The 15959-nt window shown below is 43.8% G+C and overlaps 1 protein-coding gene across 1 annotated transcript; it reads left to right on the forward strand.

Annotated features, from left to right (window-relative positions):
* The first annotated feature begins 5461 nt into the window (after nt 1-5461).
* Nucleotides 5462-7827, forward strand: LOC123079445 (metacaspase-4). Its single transcript, XM_044502214.1, has 2 exons — nt 5462-5912; nt 6757-7827. Exons 1-2 carry the CDS (start codon nt 5564-5566, stop codon nt 7623-7625), a joined length of 1218 nt encoding a protein of 405 aa, XP_044358149.1. The 5' UTR covers nt 5462-5563; the 3' UTR covers nt 7626-7827.
* The last annotated feature ends 8132 nt before the right edge of the window (nt 7828-15959 follow it).

Below are 15959 nucleotides of genomic sequence, written 5' to 3' on the forward strand. Positions count from 1 at the left end.
TACTACGCGCATGTTCCTAGGGGGATAGATTGATATGAAAAGACCATCGCTCGTCCCCGACCGCCACTCACAAGAAAGACAATCAAAAAATAAATCATGCTCCGACTTCATCACATAATGGTTCACCATACGTGCATGCTACGGGAATCACAAACTTTAACACAAGTATCTCTCAAATTCACAACTACTCAACTAGCATGACTCTAATATCACCACCTTCATATCTCAAAACAATCATAAGGAATCAAACTTCTCATAGTATTCAATGCACTTTATATGAAAGTTTTTATTATATCCCTCTTGGATACCCATCATATTAGGACTAAATTTATAACCAAAGAAAATTACCATGCTGTTCTAAAGACTCTCAAAATAATATAAGTGAAGCATGAGAGCAAATGACAAACTACTCCGAAAGATATAAGTGAAGATCAATGAGTAGTCGAATAATTATGTAAATATGTGAAGACTCTCTAACATTTAAGAATTTCAGATCTTGGGATTTTATTCAAACATCAAGCAAAAAAAAGAAAATAAAATGACACTCCAAGCAAAACACATATCATGTGGTGAATAAAAATATAGCTCCAAGTAAAGTTACCGATGAACAAAGACGGAAGAGGGGATGCCATCCGGGGCATCCCCAAGCTTAGGCTCTTGGTTGTCCTTGAATATTACCTTGGGGTGCCTTGGGAATCCCCAAGCTAAGGCTCTTGCCACTCCTTATTCCATAGTCCATCGAATCTTTACCCAAAACTTGAAAACTTCACAACACAAAACTCAACAGAAAACTTGTAAGCTCCGTTAGTATAGGAAAATAAATCACCACTTAGGTACTGTTGTGAACTCATTCTAAATTCATATTGGTGTAATATCTATTGTATTCCAACTTCTCTATGGTTCATACCCTCCGATACTACTCATAGATTCATCAAAATAAGCAAACAACACATAGAAAACAGAATCTGTCAAAAACAGAACAGTCTGTTGCTATCTGTATCATTCGAATACTTCTGTACCTCCAAAAATTCTGAAATATATTGGTGGATGTGAGGAATTTATCTATTAATCATCTGCAAAAAGAATCAACCTAAAAGCACTTCTAGTAAAAAATGGCAGCTAATCTCATGAGTGCAAAAGTTTCCGTTTTTTACAGCAAGATCGCAAAGACTTCACCCAAGTCTTCCCAAAGGTTCTACTTGGCACAAACACTAATTAAAACATAAAACCACATCTAACCAGAGGCTAGATGAATTATTTATTACTAAATAGGAGCAAAAGCAAAGGACAAAAGTAAAATTGGGTTGTCTCCCAACAAGCGCTTACGTTTAACGCCCCTAGCTAGGCATGATGATTTCAATGATGCTCACATAAAAGATAAGAATTGAAACATAAAGAGAGCATCATGAAGAATATGACTAGCACATTTAAGTCTAACCCACTTCCTATGCATAGGGATTTTGTGAGCAAACAACTTATGCGAACAATAATCAACTAGCATAGGAAGGCAAAACAAGCATAACTTCAAAACTTTAAGCACATAGAGAGGAAACTTGATATTATTGCAATTCCTACAAGCATATGTTCCTCCCTCATAATAATTTTCAGTAGCATCATGAATGAATTCAACAATATAACCATCACATAAATCATTCTTTTCATGATCTACTTGCATAGAAATTTTACTACTCTCCACATAAGCAAAATTCTTCTCATCAATAGTAGTGGGAGCAAACTCAACAAAATAACTATCATGTGAAGCATAATCCAATTGAAAATTAAAATCATGATGACAAGTTTCATGATTATATTTATTCTTTATAGCATACGTGTCATCACAATAATCATCATAAATAGGAGGCATGCTTTCATCATAATAAATTTGCTCATCAAAACTTGGGGGACTAAACATATCATCTTCATCAAACATAGCATCCCCAAGCTTGTGGCTTTGCATATCATTAGCATCATGGGTATTCAAAGAATTCATACTAACAACATTGCAATCATGCTCATCATTCACATATTTTATGCCAAGCATTCTATGTAATTCTTCTTCTAGTACTTGAGCACAATTTTCCTTCCTATAATTTTCACGAAAGATATTAAAAAGATGAATCACATGAGGCACCCTCAATTCCATTTTTTTTGTAGTTTTCTTTTATAAACTAAACTAGTGATAAAACAATTAACTAAAAGATTCGATTGCAAGATTTAAAGATATACCTTCAAGCACTCACCTCCCCGGCAACGGCGCCAGAAATTGCTTGATGTCTACTACACAACCTCCTTCTTGTAGACGTTGTTGGGCCTCCAAGTGCAGAGGTTTGTAGGACAGTAGCAAATTTCCCTCAAGTGGATGACCCAAGGTTTATCAATCCATGGGAGACATAGGATGAAGATGGTCTCTCTCAAACAACCCTGCAACCAAATAACAAAGAGTCTCTTGTGTCCCCAACACACCCAATACAATGGTAAATTGTATAGGTACACTAGTTCGGCGAAGAGATGGTGATACAAGTGCAATATGGATGATAGATATAGGTTTTTGTAATCTGAAAATATAAAAACAACAAGGTAACTAATGATAAAAGTGAGCACAAACGATATTGCAATGCTAGGAAACAAGGCCTAGGGTTCATACTTTCACTAGCGCAAGATCTCAACAATAATAACATAATTGGATCATATAACTATCCCTCAACATGCAACAAAGAGTCACTTCAAAGTCACCAATAGCGGAGAACAAACAAAGAGATTATTGTAGGGTACGGAACCACCTCAAAGTTATCCTTTCTGATCGATTTATTCAAGAGTCCGTAGTAAAATAACACGAAGCTATTCTTTCCGTTCGATCTATCCTAGAGTTCATACTGGAATAACACCTTAAGACACAAATCAACCAAAACCCTAATGTCACCTAGATACTCCAATGTCACCTCAAGTATCCGTGGGTATGATTATACGATATGCATCACACAATCTCAGATTCATCTATTCAACCAACACAAAGAACTTCAAAGAGTGCCCCAAAGATTCTACCGGAGAGTCAAGACGAAAACGTGTGCCAACCCCTATGCATAAGTTCACAAGGTCACTGAACCCGCAAGTTGATCACCAAAACATACATCAAGTAGATCACGTGAATATCCCATTGTCCCCACAGATAAGCACATGCAAGACATACATCAAGTGTTCTCAAATCCTTAAAGACTCAATCCGATAAGATAACTTCAAAGGGAAAACTCAATCCATTACAAGAGAGTAGAGGGGGAGAAACATCATAAGATCCAACTATAATAGCAAAGCTCGCGATACATCAAGATCGTGCCAAATCAAGAACACGAGAGAGAGAGATCAAACACATAGCTACTCGTACATACCCTTAGCCCCGAGGGTGAACTACTCCCTCCTCGTCATGGAGAGCGCTGGGATGATGAAGATGGCCACCGGTGATGGATCCCCCCCTCCGGCAGGGTGCCGGAACAGGGCCCCGATTGGTTTTTGGTGGCTACATAGGCTTGCGGCGGAACTCCCAATCTAGGTTTGTTTGGATTTATAGGAATTTTTGGCGTAGGTCTCACGGCAGGGGGTCTCCGAGCCGTCCACGAGATAGGGGGGCGCGCCCAGGGGGTAGGGCGCGCCCCCACCCTCGTTGGCAGCCCGGGACTCTTCTGGCCCAACTCTTTTACTCAGGGGGCTTCTTTTGGTCCATAAAAAATCATCAAAAATTGGCACGTCAATTGGACTCCGTTTGGTATTCTTTTTCTGTAAAACTCAAAAACAAGGAAAAAACAGAAACTGGCATTGGGCTCTAGGTTAATAGGTTAGTCCCAAAAATCATATAAAATAGCATATAAATGCATATAAAACATCCAATATTGATAATATAATAGCATGGAACAATCAAAAATTATAGATACGTTGGAGACGTATCAAAGTTTCATTGGATCGATCGATCAAAACTGACACATAGAATATATATATATATATATATATATATATATATATATATATATATATATATATATATATATATATATATATATATAACACTTGTGTGTAGAGGGCAAGGTGCAGTCCGAAAGTAGCTGGATGTACCACGATGGTGCCGAGCTGACGACAATGTCCGTCGCGGCGAGCATGAAGGGGAGGTGTATTGTGGCGGTGCTAGAGGCATTGTGGGATCAGTATGGCGGCATAGCAAGGGTGGTGGCGGAGCTAGGGAAGGGCCGACGCGGATGAGGGAGAAGAGAGGGAGGAACAAGGTCAAATAGGCAAGGTCAGGGGAAGGGGAGATGATTTGATGCAATTTGAGGTGGGATTGCCATCTAGTCCGACGTGACAGACGCGCCCGGGCGTGCCTGGCCTCCCTATATCCGCCCTAGATATGGGCTAGATAAGAGGTGTGTCGGTTAGCCCAAACATATAAGACCGGTATGAGGAGCCGTTTGGACAGGATTTTTTTGCCCGATCAGTGATCGGGCCGACGTTTATGAGGATTTGCTCTTAGTTTCCGAACGCGAGTGAAGAAAAGAAAACCGGAAGTTACGAACATCGTGCAAATTCTTTGTTACAAATTGGAGGAGTAAATTCGTAGCGAAAGGCGGTAGTAGTACATTTTTTGGGAGCCGCGTAAGCACGCAACATGTATATATAGCTTTCCACTCCCCCCCGCCGCGCAGCCGCGGGCCTATCTCGTCTTCTGTGGCCTTAGGGCTATGGAGCGCGTGGTGGATCTCGGTCTTTGTCGGCGGGAGGGCTACGTTTTTAGGTTATTTTTTGAGTTTTTTAGGGTTTGTGTCCTACTAAGAAAGGCCAGATGACGGCGACCTTCTGAAGATGGAATAAGGTTCTCCCCGTCTAGCCTCATCCGGATGCTGCTTCTAGTGTCGCGGGGGGGGGGGGGGGGGGCATGTGGAGGTTGTCTCTGGCGGATCTTGTAGGATTCGATCGGCGTTTGTGTCATCGTTTGTCTATTTTCGCTTGTCTACAAGTTGGATCTACGCTTCTCTTCATCGGCGGCGTTTGCTATTCTGGTGCGCTGGTCCTCTGGGGCCTTAGCACGACGACTTCCCGATTGACTACTACAACAAGGTTTGCCCGGGTCCGGTGATGAAGGGGTGTTGATGACGGCGCGCTCTCGGCTTGTTCCAGTGCTTGTAGTCGTCGCTAGGTAGTCTACGGATATGGATGTAGTTTTTACTTCGGTTGTTCTTCGTACTAGTACTTATTAATAGATAGCAAGTTTCCTGTAAAAAAATAATTCTGCTCCGCCATCACAAGCAGGAAATTCTCCGATGTGCCGAGCCCCGACCCGAGTGGACGGACGGACGCCGTCCAATCGTTTTCGTCACCACCTTCCAGGCTTGCACAGCTGCTCCAATGATCCAATCCCGTCGTCCCTCGAGTCCCCACCCGTCAGATCGGAAACGCCAATACGCGCAGCGCACCTATCCCCCAGTACCACCGGCAACCGACGGACCCCGCACCTACTCCACCCCCTCCCCCTCCCCCTCCCCTCCGGCCGCCCGACCGACGCCGCAGCCGGCGCATCGCCGCGATGGGCCGCAAGCTCGCGCTCCTGGTGGGCATCAACTACCCCGGCACCAAGGCCGAGCTCAAGGGCTGCCACAACGACGTTGACCGCATGCACAAGTGCCTCGTCGACCGGTTCGGCTTCGACGAGGACAACATCACCGTCCTCCTCGACCGCGGCTCCTCGGGGCCGCAGCCCACCGGCGCCAACATCCGCCACGCGCTGGCCAAGCTCGTGGGGGAAGCGCGCCGTGGGGACTTCCTCTTCTTCCACTACAGCGGCCACGGCACGCGGCTGCCGGCCGAGACCGGGCAGGACGACGACACCGGGTACGACGAGTGCATCGTGCCCAGCGACATGAATCTCATCACAGGTGCGATCGGGGATAAGATCAGCATCCGCTCCCTCCCTGTGTATTTCTCTCCTTTTTACTGAAAAAAAAGTAATCGAGATACGGTGGGATTAGCTAAACAGTTACAGCCTTCAGATGTGAAACCGATTTCGGTGGAGACAGGTGAACGCCGATGTGATGTGGATCTGATCCAGGATGAAGCCCTATCCAAATACTGATGAATTTGTTGGGCAGTTTACGGCTCATTTATTCATTTGTTTTGCGTTGCAGTACGTTTAAGATGATCTTGGTAAAGTTTGAAGTTAATATATGGCGTAGATGGTTGGATTAGAATAATCCAACTGCCGAAACTATTGCGGATAGGAATTGGGATAACAATTGGATGTACTATGCATATATGTGCTTACCATTTGCTTGGTTTCGTTACTGTCCACATGTTTTGCACATAATTCTGGTTGTAGTAATTCCCAAGATCTTGCAGCTTAGTGGCCGGTGTTGTTTCAGATTTGTTTCGTTGTGGGCAAAAATGATAATCAGCACTGGCAGGATCTTATTTGAGCAGTGCTTGGCCATTTGAGGAAAGGAATGTAGGCTCCCGGCGAGCGGAAGTTTCTTGGCAATTGTCTTAATAGAAAGATGAGAAGTGCTTATGCCATATGTCAGTCTGTTGTTTCTCCATGTTTGTTCACTATATTTTCTACTAGCTAATAGGCTGATATTTTCCATGTAACTGATGTTCATTTTCTGCAAATTTTCTAGAGCAAGCATTTTACCCCCTTGCACTTTATAAGTACATTTCTCAACCATTCTGCGTCCAGTGAATGATTGTCAGCTGTCCAAGTCCCTAACTTGTTATGATCTGCAGATCAAGATTTCAGAGATCTCGTGCAGAAGGTCCCGGATGGTTGCATATTTACCATCGTCTCCGACTCATGCCACAGTGGTGGCCTACTGGACAAGGCAAAGGAACAGATAGGCAATAGCACCAAGCAGAATCAGACCCAGTCTCGTGAACCCGAAGAAGAGCGATCTCATTCTGGCGGCGGGTTCCGGTCCTTCCTCAAAGAGACCGTTCGTGACGCGTTTGAGTCTCATAGCCGCCACGGAGGTGAGGACCAGGATGAGCAACCAACTGGGGATGGCCTCACTAAAAATCGCTCTCTGCCACTCTCAACACTTATTGAGATGCTCAAGGAGCAAACTGGGAAGGATGACATTGAGGAGGGCTCAATCCGGCTGACTCTGTTTAACGTCTTCGGGGACGATGCCAGCCCAAAGATCAAGAAGTTCATGAAAGTCATGCTTGATAAGTTCCATGAAGGTGGATCAGGTGAGCAGGGCGGTGTCATGGGCATGGTTGGTTCGCTAGCTCACCAGTTCCTGAAGGCTAAGCTTGAAGGCACCGAGGAAGAGACTTTCAAGCCGGCGATAGAACAAGATATGGGCAGTGCTGAGGAGGCGTATGCCGGGACCAAGTCATGGGCGCCTAACAACGGCATCCTCATCAGTGGGTGCCAAACCAGCCAGACATCAGCAGATGCAACCATACCGGGGGGTACGTCCTTTGGCGCGATGAGCAATGCCATCCAGGCCATTCTCGCGAGCGATGATGGAAAGATAACAAACAAGGATCTCGTCATGAAAGCGCGTGCAGCGCTGTCCAAGCAAGGATACACTCAGCAGCCTGGGCTCTACTGCAGTGATGAGCATGTTCATGTGGCTTTCATCTGCTGAAACATGGATTGATGTTGTGCTTTTTTTTCCTTTCTGTGATGAGCTGTGCACGAGAGGTTTCAGTTTTCCCTTGCCCCCCCCTGGTTTGCTGTGGTTATGTATTTATGTCAAAAACTGTGAGTTGAACTACGTCAGTACTGAAATAAGGAATTGCCATGTAAACTTTATACATAGTACACATATAGTTGCTTCTTTAGTTTCATCCAACCTCTCTAATATGTTCGTCTTTCTGTACTTTTGTTCTTGTTATCCTGGTAGAATTTTTTTAAAACTAGTATCCTAATAGTTATATTAGATTCACAAAATACAACCCAATAAGAGTGAGCAATCGCTGGCGATGTGCACGTAGGATTAGCTACCAGACAAACAGGTTCGCTTCATCGAGAAGAAAGAGAGAAAGAGATTGGCAAGTGGCCCAGCCCCCAATCCCCATCCCCGATTTCTCTCCCTCTCCCTTTCGCTCGTCTGCCGCCGCCGCCACCACCGGCGCCCTCCCCGTCGCCGTCGCCACCACTGGCGCCCAGGTGTGGCGCTGCTCTTCCCCACCCGGACGAGGTCGATGCGCCCCCTGCCACACTTCCTTCTCCAACGCGTCATCATATTCAGAGGAGCCGCGGCTGCTCGCGCATCTGCTCCACCTGGAGTTGTCGCCATCAGCAGGAGGAGTGCCGGACCACCGCTCCGGCGGCCCGTTGTTTCTGGCCGCCGTCCGCCTCGTTGGCCCTCTTTTTGGCTTGCCTCTGGTCTCAAGCAAACTTCCCCTCCTCCTCTCGTCGCGCCACTCCACGCATCCTGCAGCGCCGAGGAAGGTGGACCAGCGACGGCCGGATCCCGGAGGAAAATATGGCAGTGGGATGCAAGACGAAGCTAATCGGCGGCGGTGGGTGAGGCGGCGGGAGGCGACGGCGACGGGCAAATCGGTCAACGATAGATACGGTTCGGTTCCGTCCGGCCTTCCGCGCCAAGGCCCGCGGCGAGGAGTTCTCCTGCAAGACGCAAAAACATCAAGGACACGGTCCACCGGGAGGTCGAGATCATGCAACACCTCTCGGGCCACCACGGCGTCGTCACGCTCAAGGCCGTCTGTGGCGGCTGCATATCGAGGCGGCGGCTGCAGATCGAAGGTGAGTGCGTGCCGGCCCTCTCTCCTTCCCATCCTCTCTCTCGCTCGAGCAAAAGTAGCGAAGATCTTGGCGGCGGCGGCAGTCGCAGCTGGGCGCAGTGCGGAGTGGGCGTGCGTCTGTGCTGTGCATCCTGCCGGTTGCCTGCGTGTGTGCTAGATGCCGTGGTGTGCCCATGCTGTTCTTGCACTGGTGTGCGTGGTTGAGTGCTTGAGGTGGTGTGTGTGCTGATCTTTTGAAAGATTTTTTCCTGCAGCAGCTGAAAGGGATGAGATGACTCGGAGTCAGGGGCTACATATCCCTGCTATCCTTGATTTTGTGTCCAATATTTGAGGTGATTTGCTTACTAAATCCCATATGTGCTAAATTGTAATGCTTCTAAACATTTGTTCTGTCTTACGTGCCTGCTAGCTTTTACTGGAAATCATATCATGCGTTCTGTATTTGCCTTGAAATTGATGTATCTCACAGGCTAGCTTATATCATGGTCATACTGCTACTGTCAATACTACTGCATAAACAACTTGTTAGAGTAGCTTTTTATTAATCTACTTTTCTGCCCAAATTTACTAAGCTTCTGAGGTTTTTTAGGTAATTTTATTTAGCAACTCTCAGGTTCTAGATCAGCACATGATTTGTGGGTGCCAGGTGATGTGCCAGGTTTGTACAATTGGAACAGTTGTACAATGCACTGTTCTTGCCAATGTTGGCACCCACTTTCTAGCGTTTATCCATAATCCGACTCTTGCCGATGTTTAAACTTTAGCTTGGAGAAACGATGGTAAACACAAAACACAAATGTTCCCTAGGGTTTTCATATGGTCATAGTATCATGCTTTTGTTTTTCCTATTTATCTCTCAGGTTGGTACCCACTCTGCACTTACTTGAACGAGCCATTTATGTCTTTCTCCTTTGTGTGGCTCCTCGAGCTTGGATCGGCCAGATCTTGCCAAGTGAAAATCAGAACAATTTTGGCATACACGGCCTGGTGCCTGCTGTCCTAATGTCGCTGACGCCGAACAGGGCACAATGCTGCCACCACCTAGCTCTCCCTCCTCTTCCTTCATCCACCAATTCAATGTTGAGGACACTAAGAAAATAGGTACGGTGGTTCCTGTGTATCATCCTTCCATCGTGGAAGCAGGGAATTAAGGAACAGGTTAGCAATGCATTAATACAAATGATAAAAGCTGCTGCCTTGTGACTATAAGGTCACGGGTTCAAGTCCTGGAAACAGCCTCTTACAGAAATGTAGGGAAAGGCTGTGTACAATAGACCGAAAGTGGTCGGACCCTTCCGCACCCGCGAAAGCAGGAGCTACATGCACCGGGCTGCCCTTTTTTTTAGCAATGCACACAAGCCTTATTTAGAACCAAGAACAATATTTATTTTCTTGATTTCATTTTGCTGTGAATGTTACCACCTTATATATGGTTGATGAAGTTTTTTTATTCATTGGATAATGTTTACAGATGAGGCATGAGTGACTTTGAGGAGATGTACAATGCAAAGTTCAGAGATCAACACTATAATGATGTGTGTGGCCGAACATTTATATATCAAGGTCTGTACTTCCAAAGTTTCTGATCTAGAAATTTACCTAAGGTTGTACTGAACAAATACAAAGTTTCTGATCATATACATATCTTAGGTAACTATAATAATGTGTGGTTGTGTCCTTGAACGTTCATATATCAAGGTCTATACTTCCAAAGTCGACCTAGAGCCCCGTAAAAAGGATTTACATAGAGCCTCATAAAAGGGATTCAGTTAAGAGGGATTCTGTTGTTTTTGTTAGAAAGCTCAGAGGTGTAATAATTCATTGTCCTCTGTTCAATAACTTGTCTTCCACTTCCTACCACGTAATACCTGAGAATATAGTTTTAATCTTCTCCAGTATGAACGGATTTTCTTTCTTTTAAATTCCACACAATGGAACAACGATGGTTTCCACTTTTTTGTTTTATGAAATTCATCTTCTTGCAAATTTATAGCTCACTACCTCATGTTTTTATGTTCCAATATGTTCAGATAATTCATTGAGATTTGACTTTTTGCACCCGCAAGGTAAATCAAAAGTTCAGAACTTAAAAGGCTTCGTTAACTTTAAGAGAGTGGAAGGGGCGCCTCCAACCTGGCACTGCCCAAACTTCCTCTTATATGTGATGTTTTCAGATGCATGTATGCTTACTTGCTAAATGAACTATGCATGCTTTCTTCTTAAAAAGTTCAGATCTGGCCACCAAGGGGCAGTATCCATCAGCTAAAGATGCAGTACGAAGATGACCCAGTAAAAAGTATTTAGTTCTTCATGCTGATTTAAAAAAATACAATTAACCAGTTCCTCCTTTTAAATTTGATATTGATATAGTTATCATTTTGATGCTTAGAGCTCATCATTTTGTAGGAAGATGTCCGGGTTCTCGTCAAATGAAAGCTGCACTACTATAAAAAATGTAATATATTTTGCAGTGTATTATAACTTCTAAGTAAATGCCGTTTGGTAACCCTTCCTCTAGATTTCTTTAGTATTATGGGACCATTTCTACATTACTTTTCACTTCCCTTTTTAGGGAAACAAAAGAACACCGGGCAGTCTCATTCCGCACTGCATTTGCACAGGTATAATTCATTTTGTTTGTAAATTGTATGTGTAACTTGCACAAACCCTATGTAACATAAAATGGATGCTGATTGGCGTTTTCATTGATTGCAGTCTGTCTTACCAGTGGACTGTAAAGCAAGAACAAAGCATGATAAAGGCGAACGACATCTTTCTTCTTGGCCGGATGACATTTATTTACAATATGGTATTGTCTTTAGAATTTCTCGTGTTGGTGTTTTCGTGTACTTAATTATGTGATGGTGATGATTATACACTCCTCACTTATAGGAATAGTGACCATGCTGTGTACATTGTAATCTCTTTCCTGTTTTTCCTTTATAGGAATGATAAGACTTCCTACAGTAGGCTTAATGAGAATTTCTTGTTTATGGAAGTGTTCGGTACTTTAATACAGCTCAGTATACGCATGTGTGGATAGAGTTAACAGTGATATTGCGACATCTCTTCACAGGAGCAAAGCTGATTGCCCTGTCCCAGAGGTGCTGGAACAGTGAGCATGTCACTGTTTCTATAAATGTGCTTTTTTTTCTCAGACGGGTCATATAGTTTCTACAAGCAATGATCACTGTTAGCGTGGATGGCTCTGTACTTGACAGGATTGCCAAAATCATGTCATACCTTAGATTTGGATCATCAGGGAAGGTCTTGAAGAACAAGAAAAAGAAGAGGGATACAAAAGGTATATGCTTCAAAATGAAAGTGGTTGTTCTATCAATCTATCATAGTAGAGGATGTTAGAGTGAGACCTAAGAACAGGATTACAGGAAAGCTTTCTTTATCAAGGCGTGAGAAAACATGCTAGAGTAATTTTCTTAGATGAAGGAGAAATGTTGGATGAGTGTTTATATTTTAACGGACATCGAAAAGTCTGGCCTTTGTTTAGAAAGTTTAGTCATGTTACAAAGCTCAAATTTATTATTATTTTCTTAGTCAAGTTGACCTAGGAAGTGAAGATTGAACTATGTCAAGGGGTCATGGCATGGATTTCTTAGTTATCATTTCTGGACCACCATGCCACTGCATTCTCTAAATCAAATTTTGCTTGGTTGCTCCCCTGGTGATCCTGTTTGTTGTGGTTGGTGCTTCAGGTTTGCTCCTCCTCCCCTCTTTCACCAGATTTTCTCAATATGGCCATTACACACAATCAAGATGTGTACAACTACAAGAAGGTGTGATTGGCTATGTTGATGTGCTTGTTTTTCCTATATGCAGGTTTGCCTAATTTATTTGATCTATTATTTCTTTGCATTTTGCAGATCCAGGTTTAAATATAACATGTCATACCATATGATAATGCTACTCCGTCTACACTAGGATCACGCTAATTAGTTGATGAATAAATAAATTCCTATATCAAATATGTCAACTGATGCTTGATGTTCTTGCTGTATTAATTAGTATTTTATGAATAGATAAATTCCTATATCATGCTAATTGCTAACTACTCCCTCTGTAAAGTAGTGATCTAAACGCTCTTATATTTCTTTACGGAGGGAGTAGTTGATAAATATATAAATTCATATATCTAATATGTCATCAGCTGTTGATGTTCTTGATGTACTCATTAGTATCTTATGGATAGATAAATTCCTATATCATGCTAATTGCTAATTAGTTGATAAATAGGTAAACTCCTATATCTAATATGTCATCTGATACTTGATACTGTTGCAGTACTAATTAGTATCTGATGCGCCTTCAAGTTCTGATGCAATTTAGAACATCCCTCTTTAAGCAAAAGTCTGGTTGACAGTCAAAAAAATTGTAGCTCTCAATCTAGGAATCACTTGCCCTTACTAGCGTGTTGATAGATTGACAAAATGTCTAGCTACCTGAAGTATATTGCTTTCCCTTTTTATATCCTCAAAGTTGTTGGTCATAATGTCTTATTGATTAGAAGCAATAATACAAATTACTGATACACTTGCCTGGTAAAATGATTTGATATTCTGATACACGGTGTCGCCTGTCACAGAATTGATACATATAGTTAGAACGCAGACCATATTCTGCTGCTTAGCCTTTTTCGTGTGCGTCTGATATTGTAGCTTGTTCATTTCTATCAGTAAGATACACATTAACTCTTTCCTTCTCTGTAATATGTAATTCCGAGTGTGTTACTTTGACTTTTCCAATTGCAATACAAAAGCACTATGACTTAATTGATTTCCATTTTACATGATAGCATTTTAAAGGATTCAAAGATGATTAGTATTGGCTTGTCATGGTCATTCAAGTTGAGTGCTGAGTGGATTCTATGCTGAACTTAATCAAATAATTAGGACTAATTTACATAGCAGTGACTACTGTGCAAATTGTAGTTCAACGGATACTTAGTCACTACTATGTAAATTGTAGTTGAACAGATACTCCATCTGTAAATGTGCGCACATGTGCAACACTCCAGAGTCATTGTTAATTTGCTATTGGTTAGTACTCCCTCGGTTCCTAAATATAAGTCTTTTTAGACATTTTAAATAGACTACAACATACGGATGTATGTAGACATATTTTAGAGTATAGATTCACTCATTTTGCTCCGTATGTAGTCACTTGTTGAAATCTTTAAAAAGACTTATATTTAGGAACGGAGGGAGTACATTTTTAACTACTGATACATCCAACAGCAGAAAAATTGTGCAGTCCCTGCGAGGAAGAAATCACGATTGACACTCATTTGGACTGTACAATCACGTTAACAAATCCAACAACATGAAAAGTGCGCAGAGTCACACCTCAGGAGGCGCGCCAAGGGCGCACCCCAGCCACTAGTTCTCATGCTGGGTTGAACTTTTCCTTGTTTACACATGCATTGTCCTCTTGAGGACTTCATTACATATTTGCCTAAAATAACAGAATTTCAACACAAAAGGAAGCTCTTTGGTAGTACATCTTAACATGACCTCCTGCCTTTTAATTTGATTATCAGACAATAGAGTAAATACCATGAACATAACCATTTCAATCCAGCATTATACAAGCGAGACTTGAGAGCAACAGAGGCTAGCTCTGCGCCTCTGCCACACCGTGGATACTGGATTACCGGCAGGAGATCGACGGAACCGCAGGCGGCACGCGCCATGCTCCCTGCAGGAGGGCTAGGGCTTGGTTGCCGTGGAGCCTGAGGCATAGCAACATTCGGCGACCCGAGGGCACGGACAGTTCTGCACACTCACCTGCCTGCCCCGCACCATCCACGGCGACGCCACCATCGCCAAGAGGCACACCTGCACGACGAGGAAGACCACAAGGGCACGGAGGCTGCCGATCGACATCTCCTTGTTCTCAGCAACAGCCACACGATATGCAACGTGATGCGGAGCATCCTACGGACATTACGATGTCAAGAGTCCGTTCGGTAAGTGACACGTGCAACATCTACTTCACATACACAAAGGTGAATCATCTCCTTTACGCGTGTCCACTTGACCCCTTCGAGGATGGTATACTACTTGACACTCCTCTCGTGTGCATACATAGGTATTGTCGGAACACCATGGACGAGGAGGAGTGTGAGCGCAAGTGTACAACTACACCATCCGCGAGAGAAGCATTGAAGAGAAGGAAGAAGAGTAGTCTTCCCGTGCAGAAACACCGGTACAACCGCCCATGTACCGCCCAACTACCGGTCGACCGGTACAACCGACCAACTACCGCCCAACTACCGGTCGACCGGTACAACCGACCAACTACCGCCCAACTACCGGTCAACCTTCTGTAATCGAGCGGTGCAAGGCCGAAACAGCCCCGGTTTTCCCCCCAGCTGCGACTAGACCGGTTGTGTCCTACCACCGGTACAACCGCTCCATACCTCCGCGAACACCTCCAGAAACCGGTACCTGAGCTCCTAGCGGTACAACCGCTCACATATCCGGTACAACCGGTCTGCCTGCGAGCAGTAAAAGGGTCAACGACCCGTGTAACCCCCAACTTACCCCTTGGACTATAAGTACTCGTCCCCTAGCTCCGAATTAGGGTTAGCAAATATGATAGCTCATTTGTATGTGAGCTTTGCTCCTACCTACCTATACTCTTGAGAGAGAGAGAGAGAGAGAGAGAGACTACCACTTCCATGGAGTTCAAGACCTCCATGTGAGAAGATCCTGCGGGATATCATCAAGACCCCCTCACGGGTTGACCCCATCAAGACCTCCTCTTGGAGATGAACTTTACCTTGTATCTTTTCCTTTGTTGTTCATGTACCTTGTGGATCTTGTGTGTTTGATTGTCTAGTGGATGTGTGATTGGACTTGTTCTTGAGTGTTCCTCTCGTTTTCCCTCATGTTTCCCCTCGTGTTCTTCGTGTTCTTCGTAGGATCCTCTCCAATCGTGAAAGATCGGGCCACTAGGGTTCTACCCTACATCATCTTGGTATCATGAGCCACGTTGATCACGATTTTGGAGCCCCTACCCTTTGTTTTCTAGCTTGATTTTGTTGTGTTCTTACCCAATTTCAAAAATCTCCACTAAAAATAGCCCCAAAATCTTTTGTGATTTGTTGGTGTGATGAAGTTTTGTTGGATTTGATCCATGGATTTGCTGTGTAGCAGGTAGATTTAGCTTCCCCATAAGTCTCCCCACATTCC

Source organism: Triticum aestivum, chromosome 3D, assembly GCF_018294505.1.
Source record: "Triticum aestivum cultivar Chinese Spring chromosome 3D, IWGSC CS RefSeq v2.1, whole genome shotgun sequence".
Classification (NCBI taxonomy): Eukaryota; Viridiplantae; Streptophyta; class Magnoliopsida; order Poales; family Poaceae; genus Triticum; species Triticum aestivum.

What these genes read in the sequence shown, in the direction of transcription:
- LOC123079445 (XM_044502214.1), top strand. Translation starts at nt 5,564, where the DNA reads ATGGGCCGCAAGCTCGCGCTCCTGGTGGGCATCAACTACCCCGGCACC. An exon ending in CGACATGAATCTCATCACAG is followed by an intron (nt 5,913 to 6,756) that starts GTGCGATCGGGG and finishes TATGATCTGCAG; the next exon opens with ATCAAGATTTCAGAGATCTC.